The 20454-nt window shown below is 40.9% G+C and overlaps 2 protein-coding genes across 3 annotated transcripts in view; one reads left to right on the top strand and one right to left on the bottom strand.

Annotated features, from left to right (window-relative positions):
* TRMT9B (tRNA methyltransferase 9B (putative)) overlaps window positions 1–4259 on the bottom strand; it is a 102398-nt gene extending 98139 nt beyond the window's left edge. The window contains exon 1 of one of the 2 annotated variants that reach the window (XM_072335380.1): window positions 4181–4259. The gene's annotated coding sequence lies outside the window, so the exon portion shown is untranslated. The remainder of the gene's footprint in view (window positions 1–4180) is intronic. The other variant, XM_072335379.1, reaches the window with a different exon arrangement.
* Window positions 4260–4686: 427 nt separating this feature from the next.
* Window positions 4687–19570, top strand: LONRF1 (LON peptidase N-terminal domain and ring finger 1). Its single transcript, XM_072336819.1, has 12 exons — window positions 4687–5378; window positions 9283–9401; window positions 11642–11764; window positions 12450–12596; window positions 13093–13330; window positions 13418–13508; window positions 14342–14456; window positions 15014–15135; window positions 15823–15981; window positions 16090–16252; window positions 16642–16794; window positions 18271–19570. The coding sequence occupies exons 1-12, from the start codon at window positions 4802–4804 to the stop codon at window positions 18427–18429; spliced, it is 2166 nt and encodes a 721-aa protein (XP_072192920.1). The 5' UTR covers window positions 4687–4801; the 3' UTR covers window positions 18430–19570.
* The last annotated feature ends 884 nt before the right edge of the window (window positions 19571–20454 follow it).

Raw genomic sequence — 20454 nt, 5'->3', positions numbered from 1 at the left:
CATTACTTGCATCATATCTAGAGCTAAAAAGGGTTTTCAAACCAGAGGAGCATAAAATAAAACCTTGATCTTGATCACATTTAGAATTGTGTAGTCTTGCACATGTAGAAAAATTCTGCTACCTTTTGAAATGCATAGCCATATATTGTACATCACATAAGGGGCAAAAATGAAATGAACATGAGAGCAGAGAAATTAGCAATTTAAATTGGTGTCTTCAAGGCAGTCACTGTATTTTCACAACTTCAAAATACAGTCATTTGATCAGATTACTGAGTCTTATTCATCAACAGCAATTGATGCTAATATATATAAAAACTATTGATATGGGTACGTGTGTGAATGTTAAGTGTGATGACTATCATTTTTGATGGGAATACATTTAATCCCAGCACCACTAAAGGAATGAGTTATCAGGACACAAAAATTATGCAATTCCAAATTTCTTTTTTAATCTTTCCGTTTTCTCTTCCCAATAGAAGTTTAGACATCCATATAAAATACCCACCCCAAGGCATCAGTCACCTCATACCAGCCTGCAGGAAGGGCAGCATTGTTGCAAACCCTCAGAGACTTAACTCAGGCCAAGACACTGAGGTATGCTCTCCACAGTCCTCTCTAACTGTAGGATCCAACTACCATTCTGTTAAATCATGGCCAAGGTAACAGAAGGAAGACAAATACCTCTCAATCAACAACCTATCGCCATTGCATGACCTCATTTGACCAAAAATATTTAAATCAATATACATCAGAAAAGTGATTCTATCCAACAAGAGATAGGATATTAAAAACAAAGGTGACTCCACTCTGTTCCTGTAAAAGTTGCGCCACTGAGAAGAAAAGGATTCAAAGTCTATAGGGACAGAAGTAATGTGTGAGATTTATCCCAAAGAATAGGGCATTCAGTAGGAAGCGATATCCTCATCTCTAGTTCATGCAGTTACTCTTTAGGATAAATTACTTAGGGAGAAGAGACAAGTTGTGAATACACTCAGATAAAACCAAACCAAATCTTCCAGCTCAGATATGTAATTGAAGATAGGTCGCTAAGTAAAAAGTTAATCAGTCTAACCATCCTTCACATGAATGTGAAAAGCAAGCAGATACACCAAACTTTAAGAATACAATAGCGTGTTTGGTGGGGCCTGAAAATACTGACAAAGCAGAGTCACTCTGACAATTCAACTGAAGCGTGTACTGGTTGAAGAGTAAGTACTGAACTGTTCCAGCTGCTGCACACAAGTAAAATCCTAGACACTCTAGGGATATAAACTAAAAAGTCTTCTGACTTTAGGCATCCTCTCAGTTAGGCAGTAGCTGTGTGAGATTTCTTAGATCTCTTTTTTTTAGGACCTCAGTCCTTAAATTCTTCTTAAATCTCGATTTAGGTATGCAAGCCCTTTATTGCACCTCAACAATGAACTCTCTGTGCATCTGTATATGTCTTTTGCTGGTATTTTCAGCTCTGTTATACTTTGCCTTCCTTTTATTTTTCATGGGATCCTTGCCTAACATGTAGTTAACCATTTATCCTATCTGTAGTTGCTTTTTTCTATACGCTAGTGCCATTATAATTAGCAAGTGTAATTAATAGTTTTATGAGTGCCCTATTTCAGAAGTTAAGTGAGAAGAGAGTTAGAATTTCTTGAAAAACCCACACTGAAGTATTGCACAAAAATGCCAGAGACAGCTGCAGCAGTCTAGATCTGATAAGCTTACCTTAACACTGAAGTCTAAGCCGCAAAAGCAGCTTCATTGCAGCTCATGCCTAAAACATAGTTTAAAGCACACTTCCGCTCAAGGCTGAAGTGCACAAAAGTCAGTACTTGCTTCGCTGCAGAAATGCTGAGCAATTTTGCACTTAGAAGTCTGCCTGCCGGAGCTACCTTATTAAAAGCTCCTAAAAGCCTACCAAGCAACAAAGAACAAACTGAAACAAAACTGAGTTGCATCTAAGGATTCATTAATCCTTAGCCACAACTGAAGCGATTCAAACATCGCTACTTTTTCTTGGGATATATGTCAAGAGAGACTGTCAGACTCAGCTCCGGATTTTCAGGCATTAAGCTTTAGGTCCACTGCCTGCTACTTCCTGTTCCCTCAGCCTGCATTGGTTTTGCTTCATTTTGTTTACACTGCTGTTTATTTCTGAAAACCTCAAATCAGATTGTTTTATATAATTTACAAGTGGCATAGTTAAAGACAGCTTAAAACACTAACTTATGGTCACCTCCTGTTTAACTAAGCTGCATACACTACCAGTACAAGGAACTGCTTACAGAAACATCAAATCAACAGCTTAAAATCATAAGCAATGTACTTCTACCTCCCTGCACTGAAGGCACTTTTTGTAGGTACCTTCCTGAATAAGGACAACCAAGACTTACACAAGCAGTTGCTAAATTCTTCTCTAAGAAGGCAGGGGAAGGACAATCCCTGGAGTCTTTCTTAGAACAGCCCATGCAAACTGTGCAACTGCAGGGATATGTGTTGTTGTCTGAAAGTATTATTTATCTCTTCCTATGGCAGGAAAAAAAACTCGTATGTGTTATTTTTAATCAAGTGTTGGTGGAACTGTGTGTGTTATCTAATCTAGTAAAAAGCTGCAGGTCTTTTATTCCCTTCTTACATAACCATCACATTCTGATAGTAACACAGTGGAATATGAGAAAACTGAGCTTTTTCTGGTTCAGTTAGGCACACCAATGATAGAACACTGCAACCAAAACAAGGCTTAAAGAAATAACTGTAGCTTAAATACGCAAGAGCAACCACACTGGATAATAGAATGGTTTAACTAGGCCCAGTATCCAGCTTCCAGGAGTGATTAAAAATGTGAATCTAAAAATTAGGACAAGGTGAACATGCAGTCAAATTTGTCCTCAAGTAATGTGTCACATTCCAGAGATCTGCGCCCTGGGAATTTCCTGACAAGGAAGTGATTAATTTTATGTAAGAGATTCTTTACTATGAACTTCTTTCAACACATCTTGAGCCCAACCCTAATGTGCCATGCTCCAAAATTATCTGATATCCAGAGGCTTCCCTACCTGCAACACACTGCTGATGTATTTAACAACACATCTGAAGTTCTTTAATGAGATCTTTCAGCATCTTTCCACAACCACACGGGAAAAGAAACAGAACTTTTGTCTACCTAAATCTAGACAATGTATTTTGGATGCACGAAGCCCCGAGCTTCCAAGAGAAATGAGGACAACTACGAATGTAGAACAGAATGTGTCACAAACATTAGCAAACAGTAAAGGCTTACAGTGACAGTAAGCACTACTCGCATAAAGAGTAAGCTGTGAAGGAAGATACTAAAGATAGCTTTCTAAAACTGGTGGGAGCAGGATGGTGTCAGGCTCCATATCAATCCATTCATCCATCCTATCCAAAGCTGATTTGACAATAACGTTCAAATGACCAGTATGAATGTTAACACGTGAACCTTTAAAAATTCACTGGAGATGAATTTTCACCCTATTTCCTACAGTTTTCTTTGAAATCCCTGCTTGTCTCCCTGAAACTTTGTCCTCATATTTCCTCCTAAGCCTAACAAAGATGCAATAACCACTGAATCTAACCATGATGATTCCAACCATCCCACCTTATCCCACCACCATTCAAATCCACACTCCAAGCATCTTTTACTTGGATCTTCCCTTAGGCTGACACTTCCTAAGTCACGGTGACTATTTTAATGAATAACCATTTCAAGACTCTGCTCTCTCTTCACATTTAAAAGCCATCCACGTTCCCCCTTGATATTTCAACTAACAAAACACCTCTTAGGAAGCAGAAAGGCACCGGAAACGTCAAGGATGGGTTCTAGAGAGAATGAGTTCTGACAACACACTCGGGTGTCACGCCATGGATTCCATACTTCCTTTAGAGCCTTAACAAGCACGTGGAAACCCTCAACATTCTACCATGAAAAGAGACTGTAATTACAGCTGAGGCAGAGATCCGGGACTTCCCAAAAACACTGAGATCGCTATTTTACGCTCCCGGAAAACTTGAGAAGCGCTGACCCCAACGGGGTCACCGTCCGACCAGCTCTACCTCAGCCGCCATCCTACAGGCACGATACACAACGAACAAAAAGCGTTCGAGAAAACCGGCTGCTCCCCCTCCCACCGCCCCCAGCAACGCTGCTATCGCAAACCCTCACCGGAGCTGGAGACGCTCTGAGGAGCGGCACCGCCTATAGGAACCACAACCCGAAGCGGCGGGACCGACCCCTATCCCAGCAGACATCCCCCTCCCGCCCCTCCCCGTGCCCCGTTCCCCCTCGAGACGAGGCAGGGCTGCACCCAACGCCGGCTCCCTAACGGCCGGCCGCGCCCACCCACACGCGCCCGCCCCCCGCCTGACTCACGCCCAGCCCGCCCGGCGCCAGCCCCGCCCCTCCCACCCTGTTACGGAACGCGCGCGCGGCGCAGCGTTTTGTAACCGCCTCGCTCCCGCCCCTGGAGCGTCCACCAATGGCGAGCCGGCCCGGCGGTCAGCTGACGCGGTTCTTTATGTAAGCGGCGGGGCGAGGTCGTGCGGAGACGTTTGAAAGGGGCGGGCGCGGGGTGGGGCGGGGGGGAGCTCCGACGTACCCGCACCTACCGCTGCCCCGGGTCGCGCGCGCGGGGGCGCGCACGTGACACGCCCCCCCCTACCCCGCGCGGAGGGTGCCTCGCTTCCTCCCCCGCCCCGCGCCGCCAGTGCCTCAGCGCCGTGCGCAGCGCCGGGCCCGGCGGCCGGAGCGGCAGCGCCACACCCCCCTCGGCCGAGCCGGCAGCCGATGGCGTTCTCTCCCGTGGCCGTGGGCTCGGACGCGTCGCCGGAGCCGGGAGGCGGCGGGCGACTCGGCGAGGAGACGGACGGGGAGCGGAGGGGCCGCCTGAAGGAAGCGGCGGGTTCCTCCCTGACGTCGCTGTGCCTCGGGCCGCTCGCCGGCCCGCGGCGCTTCGGGACCCTGGTGGAGTGCCTGGTGCTCAACTACCGCCTGCGGCAGGGGCCGGGCCGCGGCCGGGAGCGCGGCGTCGAAAGCGCGGCCGAGGGACCGCTGCGGTGCTGCGGCTGCGGACGCTTCCTGAGCGAGCCGGTGACCGTCCCGTGCGGGCACACCTACTGCCGCCGCTGTCTGCGGAGGGAGCTGCGGGCCCGCTGCCGCCGTTGCCGGGACTGGCTGCCGCCGGCGGGGGGCACCAGCTCGGCCGCCGCCCCGCTGCGGACCAGCGTGGTGCTCAGCCAGCTGGCCGAGAAGTGGTTCCCGAGAGAGTGCGAGCGGGCGCGGGTCGGCGGGCGGCTGGAGGAACTGCTGGCACAGGGCCGCTTCCGAGAGGCGTTGGGCGCCGCCGGGCAGGCGCTGCAGGCAGGTGAGCAGGGGGCGGCGGGGGGGGGAAGACGGCGTCCCGTCTCCCCGGGGTGGGACAAGGAGGGATGTGCCCGGCGCACCGTCCCATAGCGCTCTGAAGTTTTCCAAGTTTGCTGAGAGGAGCCGGGGAGCCTCCCCGTGCGCTGAGGTGCGCTCCGGTGCCTCCATCTCGCCGCGCTGACCGGGCTCGGTGCGTCCCTTGGCGGTCGCGCCGCGCGTAACCCCGTTTCCTGACAGAGACCTATTTCCAGCGGCTCCGGCGGGCCGGGCCCGGTTGCATAAGCGTGAGGCACGGCGGGGACAGGTTGTGTAATGGCGGTGACATCATGGCGGGCGGAGCCGCGCCCCGTCTGGTGCCGGGCGAGGCTGCGGGGGGCGGGCGGGGCCGCCGGGCGGACCGCCGTAGGGCCGCGGCTTTGAGCGCCCTGCGGGCTCGGCTCGGGGGTGGATCCACCTGGGTGGCGCTGGCACAGTGACCCGCTGTGTCGGTGTTGTGCATCTGTGAGTTCTTCGGCAGCCCCGCAGGTCCCGTTTCCTGTTTGTAAATATTGGGACCGTCGGTAGAGGTTTTTATTTGTTCAGAAGTACGTTGATTTACGTGGGTCGTAAGGACCTTACGTGGGTCACAAGGACATTTCTTGAAACCCGTGAAAGAAGTTAGTGATGTTCACATATTCACCACGTTGCTTTTGAAAAACACGAGGAATGGGAACGTTCACATAGATTACGTGTGCTGTGCGGGGATTGGAAGGAATTACCTTATGTAAAAGAAGGCTTTAATCCCAGCACGCCCAGCTCACAGACCCGAGGTTGAGCACAGTCACAGACCTGTTCCTGCTGGAGGGGCCTTAGGAGATCTGTTCACCAACCCCATGTTCAGAGTAGGGCAAACGCTGAGTTAGAACAGTTTGCTTAAGGCTTTGTCCTGTTGGATGATGAAAACACCACCAGGATGAAGATTCTGAAGCTGCTTGGGACAACGTGTTCAAAGCTCAATTACCATTGCAGTGAAACATTTTCTGCTTGTATACAGGCAGAAATACCGTCGTTCTGGTTTATAACCATTGTCTCTTGTTTTTCCCCGCTGTGTGTGTGTCAGGTTCTGTGATCTAGGCAACCTCTTCTGGGATTTCAGGAGGCTGTTGGGTTCCCCTGCTGCCTCCAGTGTTTCCTCATTAAACAAGACCAGTTAGCTCAGCCTTGTCTCAGGTGTTCCCACCCCAGACCACTGGAATGACCCTGTCGTATTGCATTTATACGTACTGTGTCCTGTAGTTCTTCTGAACGCTGGTGCAAAGTGTGCAGCTTTTATTTTGAAGAATTTTGTGTATTTTTAAGAACCAGGTAAAAAGCATGTAGGAGCAGACCAGAAGCAATCCATTTACAATATGCTCGTGCTGACAAAATTGACTGTTCAAACAAACTGTTTCTGGTTTGGTTGATATCTGATACAAGGAATTTAAATATAAGGTCTGCTCCAAAAGTAATGCCTCCTATTTTACCATGTTGACTCCTGATGCTAGAGGTAAATGATGATATAGCAGTAGAGGTTGTTCCATCCCGCCAATATTCAATGACATCTTGTTGCCATGCAACAGATGGTAGGGCTTGCTGAATGTTTATGGAGGCCAAACATTGGATGTCAGCACAGGAAGGCAGTGGGTGGTGCATTTCAGCAGTGATAGCGGCATGAGACAAACCCCATAATGGATGGCCATGCAGGTTTTTAAGAGCACAGCATGCGGGCTCTTGTTCATTGCTGGTGAAAACGCTTAGCTAATGGTGGTGACTGTGTTTAAAAAAAAAAAAAGGAAAATAAATAATATTGTTCTACAGCTGAGAATTTTTCGTATAATGTTATTGTACTTGTCGTGAGTGTTGTAGTTTCCATGGAAATAAATAGGAGGCATTACTTTTGGAGCAGTCCGTATGGTTTTACATCACCTACTTAGGTAACAAACATCAAAATGTGTTCTGCAACATTGTAAGACTTTTTTCCACCATACAAAGCCTAGGAATTAAATTCTCATTTTAAAAAGCTCTCAGAGAAAGGGTTTAATTTTTGGGTGGTCCTGTGTGGATCCAGGGGTTAGACTCAGTGTTCCCCTTGGGTCCCTTCCAACTTGGGATGGTCTGTGATTTGTTGGCAGTAGAGCTGAGATGTAGTTAAACTCCTTGATTTAGACCTTAATTTTGTAGCAGTTCACTTCAAACCATGCTTTTCTCTTCAGTAAAGAACAAACTATCCACCCGCTCTAGACTTGAACTCGTATTTTTATCTTCAGGCTAACCCTAACCCCACCTCCCTGAGGAAGGCTTCCATCTCCTGACAGCATCTTCTACACTTGAAAGTCTGTAAAAGATGAAATACTTACTATCAAGTGCAAACAGGCTGCTGGTTTATTAGAGAACAAAGACCCCCACTCACTGCTGCCTCTTAAGAAAGGAATTTAGGTCAATATTGACTCTGCTGGACACCAAAAAGTCAAACACGAGAAAAGAATTGAGCTCCTGCCTTAGTGTAGGCTGCAGTAGTCACACAGCCACAAGAAAGCAGGCGTCAGAGTTCTTACGCTTGCAGGGTTACATGTTAACTTGGACAAAGATGATTTCACCAACTTCTTTTAACTGTCTAGAACAGAGAAACAGATTTAGGAATGCATATCCTATATTGATGTATCTATAGGATATGTGTTTTAAGGGAAACTGTGAACTTTAGCTGAATCAAACACTTAATTTTCATCCATTAAATCTGTGGTCAGTTTTTATTAACTTAACCATTTCTTTTTTTGCTAAGGTCTTTTACCTGTGATATCTAAATACAAAGCAGTGTGTTAAAATACTCTGGTTCATTGACTGGTTTGGATAGCTGCTAAAGCAGATTTATGTGTAAAACAAGCTAATGTTGGAAGTTACTGGAACTAGGCATTTAGGGTAGACAAAGGCAGAATACAGAATTGAAATGATTCCTCTGCATCCCTTCAAGGGAATCTTATTCAAACAACCTTACAGAACTTAATTTGAGTGTCGTTTACATTACATTAATGTTTAACTATGTTGGTGAAAAGCACAGGTGTATTTAAAAAAAGTCCAGAACTAAGTGACGTGCTGGTGTTTTTCTGCACAGTGACTGCACTTAGTTGTGTTACCAAAGTCATAGTTCAAATGACATGGAGATTTCCTACTTCAGGATTCCTTTGCTGAAAGTCCAAAATGCTGTATCTGGGACATGAGAATTTGTCTTTAAAGAACACATGAATGTTTTTCCTTTGTGGAGGTGACTGTAGTGTGACTATTTAGAGCAGGGCTGCCAGCTGGCATCAGTGGCTTTCTGGTGTTAGCTATCTTTTAAGTCTATGCAGGGGTAGAGATTATCTCTGATAAATCATCAGGTATTCACACTGTCTCTAGCTATAGCTGGCAGGGGCTGGGCGTTATCAGAACAAAGGACAGCCTAAATAAAAAGTCAAATGTTTGAAAGAAAGCTTTCTAAGACTTCATAATACTTGAGATTCACCACACTTGAAAAATGTCAGATTTGTACGGTTTTACATGAGCGTACCATAAAACTGAAATCAACTTAGTTGTCTTCTGTTGTCACAGCAGAATTGAGAAATACTTTATTTTGTCAGCTTTGGTGTTAAATCTTTTAAAATATAAAAGGGTCCAAAAGTTAATGATTAACTAGGAAGACATAAACTCAGAAGTATTGCCACTTTTTTTAAACTCAAAGACTGGTGAAAAGGCAGGAGGAAGGAACCTCAGTTGTTACAAGGTACATACAGTACAGAAGAGTATATTAGATGTTTTCGTATAGTAGGGCTTTCACATATCACTGTAAAGCAACTAATTAAAAAACGACAATGTTCCTAATTTTTAAAAATGCTATTTAATTTTGTCTTCAGATTCCAGTAACTTGATGCTAAGAATCTACAGAGCTGAGTCATACGCTGGCCTCCAAGAGTATAAAACAGCCATAGAAGATCTCAACTTTGTTATTTCCAAAATGCCAAATTGGCCAGAGGTGAGTTGATTTGAACTCCTAATGTTTCAAAACCTGTGTATACCTATAAACATAATGTATTTTGTCTAATCTTTTCATCAAATGAAGCAAGGTCAGCTGCCTTAAACACTTGGGTTTTCTTGCTTTTCTTCATAAGTACCTGCAAAGTGCTCCAGAGTATCTTAAAATAGTTATTTATACACGGGACAGGCAACTGGTCAGCACTGTGAGTTGGAACTGTTGATTCAGCTTTCATCAACAACTTCGGGTGTTTTTATTTCCCAGCACATCATGAGATAGTGATGCTGGATGAAGGGTGATGTGCAGCAGAACTGATTTCCTAAGAAGTACTATGAAGAACTTCCATGCTGTTTACAGTTGCTTGTTAGCGCTGATTTCTTTTTTAAGAACAGCGCTTTTATGAGTTTTCTTAAGAAAAGTTTTAAGGTATTTGTAAACTTAAATTCATCTGAATGTTATTTGGCTGGGTGGCTGACTGAAATTGGGCAGCCAGCTTTAACTGCTTCAAAGCAGAATTTGTGTGCCACACGTGCTTGGCTCATTGATGTAACTGAGATTTGACATTTCTTACACTATATAAAAGTTAGTCCTTTTAAAACTCTGCATTTCTCTGAAGTGTTTATACTTGACTGTATTTCCCAAATTTGAGAGTATTTTAAGCACTATTTGTTCTTTGACATGTGAGCATTGTTGCCAGCGCAGATTAGGATTTTTGGCTCTATCTAAAGTCCACATTTCTCATTATTATTTATATATTTTTTTTGAGTCTCACTGATTACAAAAAAAAGGAGTATTAATAGGAAAACACAATTTTCTTTTGCAATTGCACCAGAGTAAAAAAAAAAACAAAACAACAAAACCAAACATGTAGAGGGAGTCTTAAATCCTTTTGCAATAGTAAAAAATGTGTTTGTTTGGGGCCTTTGTTACTGGCTTCAGTACTTGGAGTTCGGATACATTGTGGTGATGTAACTTCTTACAGTTGCCTTTTTTTGTTTGATGAAGAAAACTTGCTGTTTGAGCTGGGAAAGGTTTTCTTTGAAAAGCCTGGAGAAACTCATTGGAAGCTGAACTCTGCAAACAGTGCAGGCAACTGGAGAGTCATTGGCCTTCGGAACTGTTATTACTTATATATTGCTTATCGCAGCATCATCTGAACTCATCACAGAAGGAGCAGCAAGATCTTGCTGTACAGGGACAGATAACTGCTTCTGTCTTGTTTTCTACTGTGTTGAGTAATTTCATAGCTGCTGCAAATTCAGAGGGCATTGGGCTTTTCTTTGTTTCTTCATTTGACTGAGCTTGGTTTGATGGATTAAAATTAATATCTGGGTAAGGAGATGAAGTACCTGTAAGAGGAGGATTAGCATGCTTTCCTTAATGAAACTGCCCAAATCCATCAAAGAAGATGCATGCCCTCATCTGACAGCCTTGTTTAGGATTACTCTTTCATATTGGCAGTCAGTCTACACAAACTGCACTCAGTGTTTTGCTTGTTTGCTTTTCTTTTCTGGTTCAGTTTTCTTGCCCATTATCCAAAATGTAATTTAGAAAAATGTTTGTTTTATTGAGCTTCTATTACTGCAAATTCAACTTTTTTAATTCATGAGAGCTTGATCCAATATTGTATTTTTATAAGTTCATCAACATTCAATAGTCTCATCTCTTTCTTTCCCTCCAACCTTTTTTTATCTTGTGTTCAAGAATAAAATGTAGTTGGAGGAAGCAATTCCAAAAGTACGTTGTTTTGTATTTGGCATCTATATTAAGGTACATGTAAGGAATGCATTGTTGTGTAGGTTGTCTTTTCATGCAGGTTAGAGCTGTAAGACTTTTGACGAAACAGAGCAAAAAAGGTGTCCAGTGAAAGCTGTTTCACAAGGAAATGTAATAATTTTCATTGTATTTCCCTCTTCTCTGTTTCCAAAACCTCACAGAATAGTGAAATTAAGGCCTGTGTGAATTCAGCACTAATCAGGATTTTAATCTTTCATGTAAGCCAGAGCAAATTAACTGGAAGGAGATGAACACCAGCCTATCTATAGTTATTTTCAGTGTAGGGGGTTTACGTTAGGCAAAGGTGTATGTGTCATACATGCTGTGCACAGCTGAAGTTTGCTGAAGAGGTACATTTCTTTGTCATTGAGGGATCGTGTTCTAACTCTGTAGTAAGGCATATAAGGCGAATACTGCAGTTCTATATATTCACCAGAAGCGTAATTGTGTTTTCTGTTTGTCAGGTCTACTTCCGAAAAGGAAAAGTGCTGCATGACTCTGGCTTTGTAGGCGATGCCTTACAACTGTTTCTACAGTGCTTAGCCCTTGATGAGGATTTTCTTCCAGCCAAGATAGAAGTAGAAAAGGTAATTTGTTATGTCAAACCAGATTAATGCCTCTGTTTTTATTCTTTCGTAAAGTTCCTCTTGTGGTAGATAGTTGACCATCGAAAAACCTGTCTTGCATATGGAGAGGGTTGAGCTGATGCTTTGATTAATTCTAGATGCTGTGTTGAAGAGAGAGTCCTAATGTGCAGGTTTTGAGGACATATGGCCTCAAAGTATTTATGCTTTTGAAGTTGTTTGTAGGTGACTGGAAAGGGAACGGCAACCTGACTATGGTAAATCAAATTAGTGTGTGGACTACAGCAGCTTTTCTTCAGTAATGAAAACCTACACAGAAAAATGTGTGATATTGAATTAATAGTGTCTGACTCTGAAGAGGTCGCTTACTTCTCATGGAAGAATTTCTAGATGCATTTTCCTTAATAATGAAAACCGCATTGCAAAAATGGTATAATATTTAATTGATAATGTCTAAATGTTTATAGAGGTCATCCGGTTCTAGTGGAAATGATTCCAAGATAAATTATGCTTAGTTATACAGGAATATAGATTTCTACTTGTTCTTAACAGTTCTTAAGTAAACCTTTATTCAGGGGGTGGTAACTTCATATATGTTGAATTATCAGTTATGGTCCGTAGGCTTATAATGAATCTGTATCCAGATCCTCTTTTCATTGTTATGAACAGTTAGCTGTTTGTTTTCCAGACATTGCATGATGTACTGTCACCAGAGAAGCTAGGAGAGAATTTGAAGGAATCTGCTTGGAATTCATCACATACTCGAAATAAATCTTTTGTCCTTGGTTCTGAGATGACCGAGTCTTACTGCAATTTACAACTTTGTCCTGAGCAGGTAATAGAAATCATGAGATTTGTTCTTTGGCTAATATGTAAGTGTCAGATATCCTGATATCCTTATTTGTCATACTTACTCTCTGATGTAAATGCTGGCTCTCTGCAATTGGCTAAACTAGAAGAATTATGAGCCCACATGCGCCTAATACAACAGATTTCTTCTCATTTGAAGTATTATATACCTCATTCAAGTACTTACTAGAAACTACCAAGATTGTATATTAGTTCCAAAGCAAAAAGTACTTTTTGATACTATTGTTATTAATATTTTTATATTTATATTTGACTTTTTAATATAGCTTCAAAGTAAAAACTTTAGTTTTTCTTCTCTTTGAGGTAAACATTTTTTTTTAAATTGTTTTGACTTAGCAAATTCTTCCAGTTAACTGATGAACTAACTGGGTATCTATTTGGATTAAGCATTTTTGCATGTTCACATTTGGTATTCTTATATTTGTGTTATCCCTTATGTACAGTTCTTTTGTCTTGTGTAGAGTTTAGGAAGATCAGAGGTACTGGAGCCTGTGATTGGAAGCCTAAATCGTGCACAATCTGCCCATGCTCTTAACTCAACAAAAACCCTTGCCAAGGAAGATGGCTTAAAGAGAGTATCTTCTGAACCTCTTCTCTCTGGTCAAGAAAAAGGTGCTTTGTTGAAAAGAAAGCTTTCATTTTCAGAGCAGGATACAGTTGTATGTGAAGATGGAAGAAACAAACACAAAAAACAAGGAGGTAAGCAATCTCTTAATTTGAAAACCTGTAGTATTCACTGCCTTGTGCCTCTCTTTGAAAGGTGTGTTTTATTTTGTGTTTCTTTAGAAAATACAAACAGGGACATGAAACTGGGTTACGGAACAGTTCCAGGGAATTTGATTGACGTATCGGACTTTGAGTGCTCTTTATGTATGAGGTAAGATCTTTCTCATTGGTTCAATACTTTCATTATAGATGTTTGACCACATGTCTTTGGCACACCTTAACTGAGATGTTTATAGGTTTGTGATGAGCTCTAACGTTAAGAAATATTTCCAGACTTTTCCTATATTCCACTATTTAAGTGCTTATTTTAAATGTGTTTCATCATAATTGTAATCAAGTTGCCTGTCAAATTTGGTAGTGTTAGCTGGTAACTCAAAAAGGAGAGGATCTTCTGTGGTACACTACTAGGGTTTTTTCAGCCAGTAAAACTAGTTAATTTGTTAATTCGAGAGGTCTAATGCCTAGACGGGTTGCCTGTGCATTTCAAATCAAGGAAATGACTTCAGAATGAGAATCTAGTAGATGCAGTTGATGGATACAAGTTCTTATTGAGTCTTCTTGAGTTTTAGAATAGAAATCTTAAAACATGGTCTATAGGCTAAATTGTCTGTAGTTACGTTAATAGTGTGCAAAACTGCTTTGAACGCAACATAGCTCTTTAAATAATTACTTCATTTGGTATGTTTTGAATATGTAGTATGATCAAAATCTTTTTGTATTGGAGTAAAGGTTTAAATACTTAGAGCATAGAAATGTGTTTGGATTGATCATACAGTGCACGAAACTAGTGCAGTGGTGAATGGAAACAAACTTTGTAGAGGAAAGAGTAGCATACGGAGATGTGATTAATGTTCTTTGCTTTAGATAATTAATGGGGGGGAAAAAAAACTTAGAAGGTAGATCACAGAGTTGTATGTTTGGTTTTTTTATTAAGCAAGACACAAATTTGCCACAGTATCTTAATTTTTAATAATTTTGTTTCAGGCTGTTCTTTGAGCCAGTGACAACACCTTGTGGACACACTTTTTGCAAAGGTTGCTTGGAACGGTGTTTAGACCATGCTCCTCAGTGTCCACTCTGTAAGGAGAGTTTGAAGGAGGTACTGTTGATCAGTAGAACTCGTATAGACAAACACTTTATCATTGTAAAGGCTTCTCAAATGCAAGGGATTATGATTATAAATTGCTCCTAGAAAGAAAAAATGTGAGGTAAATATCGATACAAATTGACTAGGTTTGCTTCAGGGTCCTAAGAGGTTTTATGTTTTTGTGATCACCTGCTTTACTGATATAATTAAATCCTGATGATTTGTAAAGTGAGAACTATTCAGTAAGACTTCCCTGTGGTTTCTATATGCTTTCCGTATTCGTGGGGCTGTGTAATGGTAATGTGGAAAATAAATTCTGCCTCTGTAAGTATAGAAACACATACTGAATTAGACACTAGAGTTGTTGGACTGTAAGAACTAAAACAGAATTTTCAGATATTAATGGTTGGGGGTTAGGAAATGTAAGAATTTCAGATTTCCTGGATGTAAATCTCTCATTTGTCACATATTTCATGTATCATGCTTTAAAAAAAAAAAAAAAGCTGATGTGTCTCAATTCTTCTATTAATGTATCAGTAAAGAAACGTTCTGTTTTCAATTGCTTACAGTACCTTGCAAGCAGAAAATACAGCATCACAGAACTACTAGAGGAATTAATAATGAAATATTTGTCCGATGAGCTTTATGAGAGAAAAAGAATTCATGCTGAAGAAACTGCTGAACACTCAAAGTAAGATTTATGCCTTTTATCTAGAAAATCTGAGAAATTAGTATTAGAATGGTATTTGACCTAGACAGGCTTGAGCAGAGGGCCCAGCTGAAACTCATGAAGTTCGATAGATCCAAATGCGAGATCTTGCACCTGGGCTGTGGCATCCCCTGCTATCAGTACAAGCTGGGGCTGAAAGGACAGAGCACAGCTGTACTGAAGAGCTCCTGGGGGGGGGGGGGGGGGTGGTATTCACTTCTAATGGAAGAATTTCTAGATATTATTCTTTTATAATGCCTAGATTCTGCTTAGTTTTTTTTCTACTACTAGACCCTGCTGAAACATTTCAAGGGTAAAAACCATAGCTTGGGTTGTGCCGTTGAACTTAATCTAAATGGTGAGCTGGTTGCTGTGCATTTATTGTGGCATCAACTAAACCAAAAAGGAAGAAAACAAGAAACACTCTTGCTCCCACAAGTTTTATATTCACTAACTAGATATTTCATCTCACTATCCATTACGTATTCAACTCAGTACATAAGTGTTCAGTCACTGTGTTCTTACTGATTATGGAAATTATTATAATGTGGTTATTACTGAAGTTTGTAACAAGTGTTTTATGACCTTAAATACATACTGTAAAAAAAGTATTGGCATTGCTCTGTAATTACGTTTTAAGCCTTGTATTCTTTTGTCATTCTTTTGAAGCTTGACCAAGAATGTTCCAATGTTTGTTTGCACTATGGCATATCCTACTGTGCCTTGCCCTCTACACGTGTTTGAGCCAAGATATCGACTAATGATTCGGAGAAGTATGGAAACTGGGACTAAACAGTTTGGGATGTGTATAAGTGATTCTCAAAATGGGTAGGTTTTACATTCTAATATTAAGCTTCTTTTCTGTCTTTTTTTAAATTAAACCAGCTGTCATCATAGAACTGTGTAATTACGTTACTAATAAAGTCTCTTCTCTAGTTTTGCAGATTATGGTTGCATGCTGCAGATCAGGAACGTTCACTTTCTGCCTGATGGACGGTCTGTTGTTGATACAGTTGGTGGAAAGAGATTTCGAGTTTTACAGAGAGGGATGAAAGATGGTTATTGCACTGCAGACATAGAGTATTTGGAAGATGTTAAGGTATCCAGAATGCTGTCCAATGCTTCTACTTCTAGCTGATATCTTAAGACTTTCCTTGGTTTGTTTTGAGGACTCTGTCAAATTTTTAGGTCCATAGAAACATGGAGGATTCAGTGTCAGTATAAGGAAGAAATAGAAGATAGCTTTCTTATTTTTAAATTGTTATTATTAAATAAGAAGGAAATATTTTGCTTTTCATTTGAATAATAGTTTGTGAAGCTGTAACTCTTAAGTATCAGAGGATTTCTTTACAATTCAGCCACTAGCAACCACAGCTTAGGAGAAAGCAAAAACTTAACTAAATAGAGTTGTGTTTTTTTTATGTTAGCTTAAAAACTGTGGCAATTTTCTTCGTCTGTAATGGTGTTTTCATAATGTTCCTCTGCTAGGTTGCTGATGAAGAAGAGCTGAAGAAACTGAGAGAGCTTCACAACTTTGTTTACAGTCAGGCCTGCAGTTGGTTCCAAAACTTAAGAAACAAATTCCGCACTCAGATTCTTCAGCACTTTGGGCCAATGCCTGACAGGGAGGAAAATATACAGGTGAGACATCACTTAGTATCAAATATCAGGTGCCTGTTTTTTACTGGGGGAGGGTAGGTGAGGAAAGCCGAAATCCAATTGTTCAAAAGCTGCTAAACAATAAAGGGAAGATGCTTTTTTTTTTCGAATTAAAGGGAAGCAGGACTTCATCTTTTCTTAGAGAGAGCAACAAAAGACAGCTGGCAGTTCTCTTCTGCAATAAAGGATGATATGCTATTTTATATATAGTGTACTGATAGTACTTTCACTTACAGAAATGTTCTGAACTGTTGGTTTGTGTAAAGCTGTTAGAATTCAAATAGAGAAAAATAGGGAGGGTTTCAGTATTTTCTGTCCTGTGATATGTGTAGGCAGTAATCTGGGACAGAGGTAATCACAAATAACACTTTCTTCCTTTTGGAGCTAGTGCTGTAAATTGCTGCAGATGCTAGGATTTGGCAAATATTTATGTTAATTTTAAGGAACTAGCTTCAGCCATCTATTTCAGTGGTTACTGTAAACAACTGATGAAGATCAGAGAGATCCTCAAGGAGTGGGGGGGCTGGAAAAAGTCATCTCCTATCTACTGCATATTTTCATGAGACTGTTACTGATATTGGAAGGCTGTAAATACATTGGAGGGCTTTCAGAAATGATTTTAGAACATTTCAGTTGAAGACTGGTTTAAAACAACATATATTAGCAAAGAGGAGTAAGTGCGCTCAAACAGAATAACTAGCTGGGAAGCAGGACTGAAGGTATGTGGCTAAGAATTAGACCATTGAGTGTCAACTGCGTGATAAAGGGAGGAAATTTCATTCAGGAATGTACCATTGCCAAGTCTGTTTTTGCAAGTATGTGAGGTAACTAAGGTATTTCTGTGCTGCAGTGATTCATTCTCCACTGAGAAGTATGTCCTGGGTATGATGTCTCAGGCTCCATGTAGAGAATGAAATAAAGCATAGGGGAAAGCTGCAAAGCATTTTATAAAGTTAGAAGAAACAAGCTAAGCAGTCCTGCTCTGTCTAGAAAACAAAGAGGTGCAAGTGGAATGTAATAGAGTATAAGAGTATAATAGTAGTAGAGGATTCCCTCAGACACACCAACAGATAAATGCAATCAATGTTGGGCATCAAGAGCATTCAAACCTGAAGAGTAATGTGACAGATAGGAAGTTAGTTTGCATCAGGGAGGTTTATTAGGTGACTGTCCTATACTTAGCCATCCTTTCCTAAAGAAACTGAGATGCCTGCATTGTTTTGAGAACAATCGATTGCTTTATCAAACGTAGCTTAAGTGCATTTTATTTATAGACTTCTGAGACGAAGAGGGATCAGAATAGATCAATTCAGAACCCTCTTGGTCTTACAGATCTGTAATTCTCTGGTCAATATCAAAATTCAAACCAGTGCTTGTCTTTGACTTGCTTGTCTTTTGATGTCTTCGTTGTGTTAGTCAGCATTGTTCATAAGTAACCAATATTTCTTTTATTTTTAGGCAATGCCCAACGGTCCTGCTTGGTGTTGGTGGCTTCTAGCTGTTCTCCCAGTAGACCCCAGATATCAGCTGTCAGTTCTCTCTATGATGTCTTTAAAAGACCGTCTGATAAAAATCCAACATATACTTACATATTTTTCTAGGGACCAGTCCAAGTGACTAACCGCCTGGGTCTTCCTGAAAAGTAAATCTGTTCTGGTTGTAGTAGCAGCTGGAATTTTTGCTGCCTTTGCACATCTAGCACTGGTTTGAGAAGTGTAATGGAACTGCTTTTTCTCTCTCCTTCCCACCTGCCCAGCTTCTTGAACCGTATGGTTCTTGGAATGCACACTTTCTTCAACTACGAGAGAAGACCACTGATGATTGCACAAAGTCAATCCAGCTAGATATGTTTTTCACATGATGTTTTCCAATTTGCACTATGTAGAAGAGAACGTTTTTGAGACTTGATCATTTTAGCCACTGACTTTTTAAAGCTGTGGGAAGTTGCAGGACTTAAGGCTGACAGTCCGAGTTTACAACATAGAAGAGGTATTAAAGGTTTTGCAAATAAGTTTGCCTCATACAACTGTTCTTTTGCTGTTTGCACAAATATTTGAAATATAGTGTTGAATATCACTGTTGGATATTACTATTCTTGTTATCTTGACCATGAATATGGCACAGATTTTTAAGTTATCTTGTAAATGTGTGCATCACAAAACAGGTGACATTACAAACTGTATGCTGAACTGAGAGCCAACTTTAAGGATCAAATGCAAAAAAAAAAGAAAAAAGAAAAAAAAAAGGTACTTCTGTTAAAAATAATTAAACTGTGAATATGGTTTACATACCTAGGCCTGTACATGTTAAAGAGGAGACTGAAAACTAAACGCTAGTACCAGTTACGTTTCTACTGGACTTTTCAGGCTGGCCGTTCTTCCAGAGCACACACTTAGTTTATAGAGCTTTTAAGGAGAAATCTTAGAGAGTGTGTGTGTGTGTGTGTGTGTGTGTGTGTGTGTGTCTGGGATTGTGCATCCAGGATTTAAAAGCTTAAAGTTTTATTTGAACTCTTTAAGTTGGTGCAAATGTGAGTTCTATGCCTTATATCAATAGTAGAGCACACTGCAGTGGCAAGGTAAGCATCATGCTGCCATTAGGTACTTTTTGTAATTAAAGGTTTGCATATTTGTGAATATGTCTGATACTGGCTTTCTTGTATGTAAATGATTTGTAAAATATTTCTTAAATCTTGCTTTTGCTAATATATTTAATTTTCAATAAAAGCTAAAAGTTTGTAACATTTTAACTTTATCAGAAACTAAAACTCACTTTCATTTTCCATTTCCTTCTGTTGAGAAGCTTCTGTCAGGTACAGCTGCCAGGAGCAGCTGTTTAACTCAAGGCTGTGGGCAGTTCATGGTGTTAAGTGGTATGTACATAATCTTTTTCTGCTTACGGTACCTCTCTTACTGATCATTGGGTCAGTCAAGTTTGTTGCTGGGGACTTTCTGTTGTACTGTTGTATCTACTCAAGGTAACTTGAAGTGTGACATTTTCATGTCAGAGAATTTGGAAGTTGTGGGAAACTGTTCTTGCAGAACAGCATTTCACAGGTTTACTAACCAGCTGTTCTGGCTTTGTTCTCTTCTGGGGTATAAGGTTTGAGACACCACAGGCAACTGAGAACCTGCTGAATTGGTTGTAACGTGGATTTCAATCCAGGTTAAGTTCTGGGTTAATATCTGGGAAAGCTTTATTTGCATTAATGGAAGAAGGAGGAGGATCTTTGATTTCTCTGCTTTGGTATGTTAACAACCATAGAAATCTAATCTTCGTATTACCATGATCTCTTTAAGAATGCAGGTGATAAGATTTTATTATTATTATTATTATTATTTAACACAAAAAAATCTAGTGGTAGGTTTATGTATCTTTTTGTTTAACATCCATACTGAAATCTCTCCATAACTCTCTTATTTAAAGTGCTTTTCTGTAACTGAGGGGGGGGGGAAAAGATGCAAGATGTTGAGTGGTAGAAAGCTGGCCATTTGCTAGATGTTTAAATGCATTAAATATGATGTAATGGGAAATTCAGGACAGAGAGCTGTGCTATATTAAGACAAATACAGTCACTGTTAAATCCAAATAGAACCTTGCAACTTGGCATCTTGAAAAACTTCTGTTGTGTGAGAATTGGTT

Source organism: Excalfactoria chinensis, chromosome 4 (assembly GCF_039878825.1).
Source record: "Excalfactoria chinensis isolate bCotChi1 chromosome 4, bCotChi1.hap2, whole genome shotgun sequence".
NCBI classification, from domain to species: Eukaryota; Metazoa; Chordata; class Aves; order Galliformes; family Phasianidae; genus Excalfactoria; species Excalfactoria chinensis.
This window is presented reverse-complemented; position numbering and strand designations above follow the sequence as displayed.

What these genes read in the sequence shown, in the direction of transcription:
- LONRF1 (XM_072336819.1), top strand. Translation starts at nt 4,802, where the DNA reads ATGGCGTTCTCTCCCGTGGCCGTGGGCTCGGACGCGTCGCCGGAGCCG. An exon ending in CCAAGATAGAAGTAGAAAAG is followed by an intron (nt 11,765 to 12,449) that starts GTAATTTGTTAT and finishes TTTGTTTTCCAG; the next exon opens with ACATTGCATGATGTACTGTC. An exon ending in GAGTGCTCTTTATGTATGAG is followed by an intron (nt 13,509 to 14,341) that starts GTAAGATCTTTC and finishes ATTTTGTTTCAG; the next exon opens with GCTGTTCTTTGAGCCAGTGA.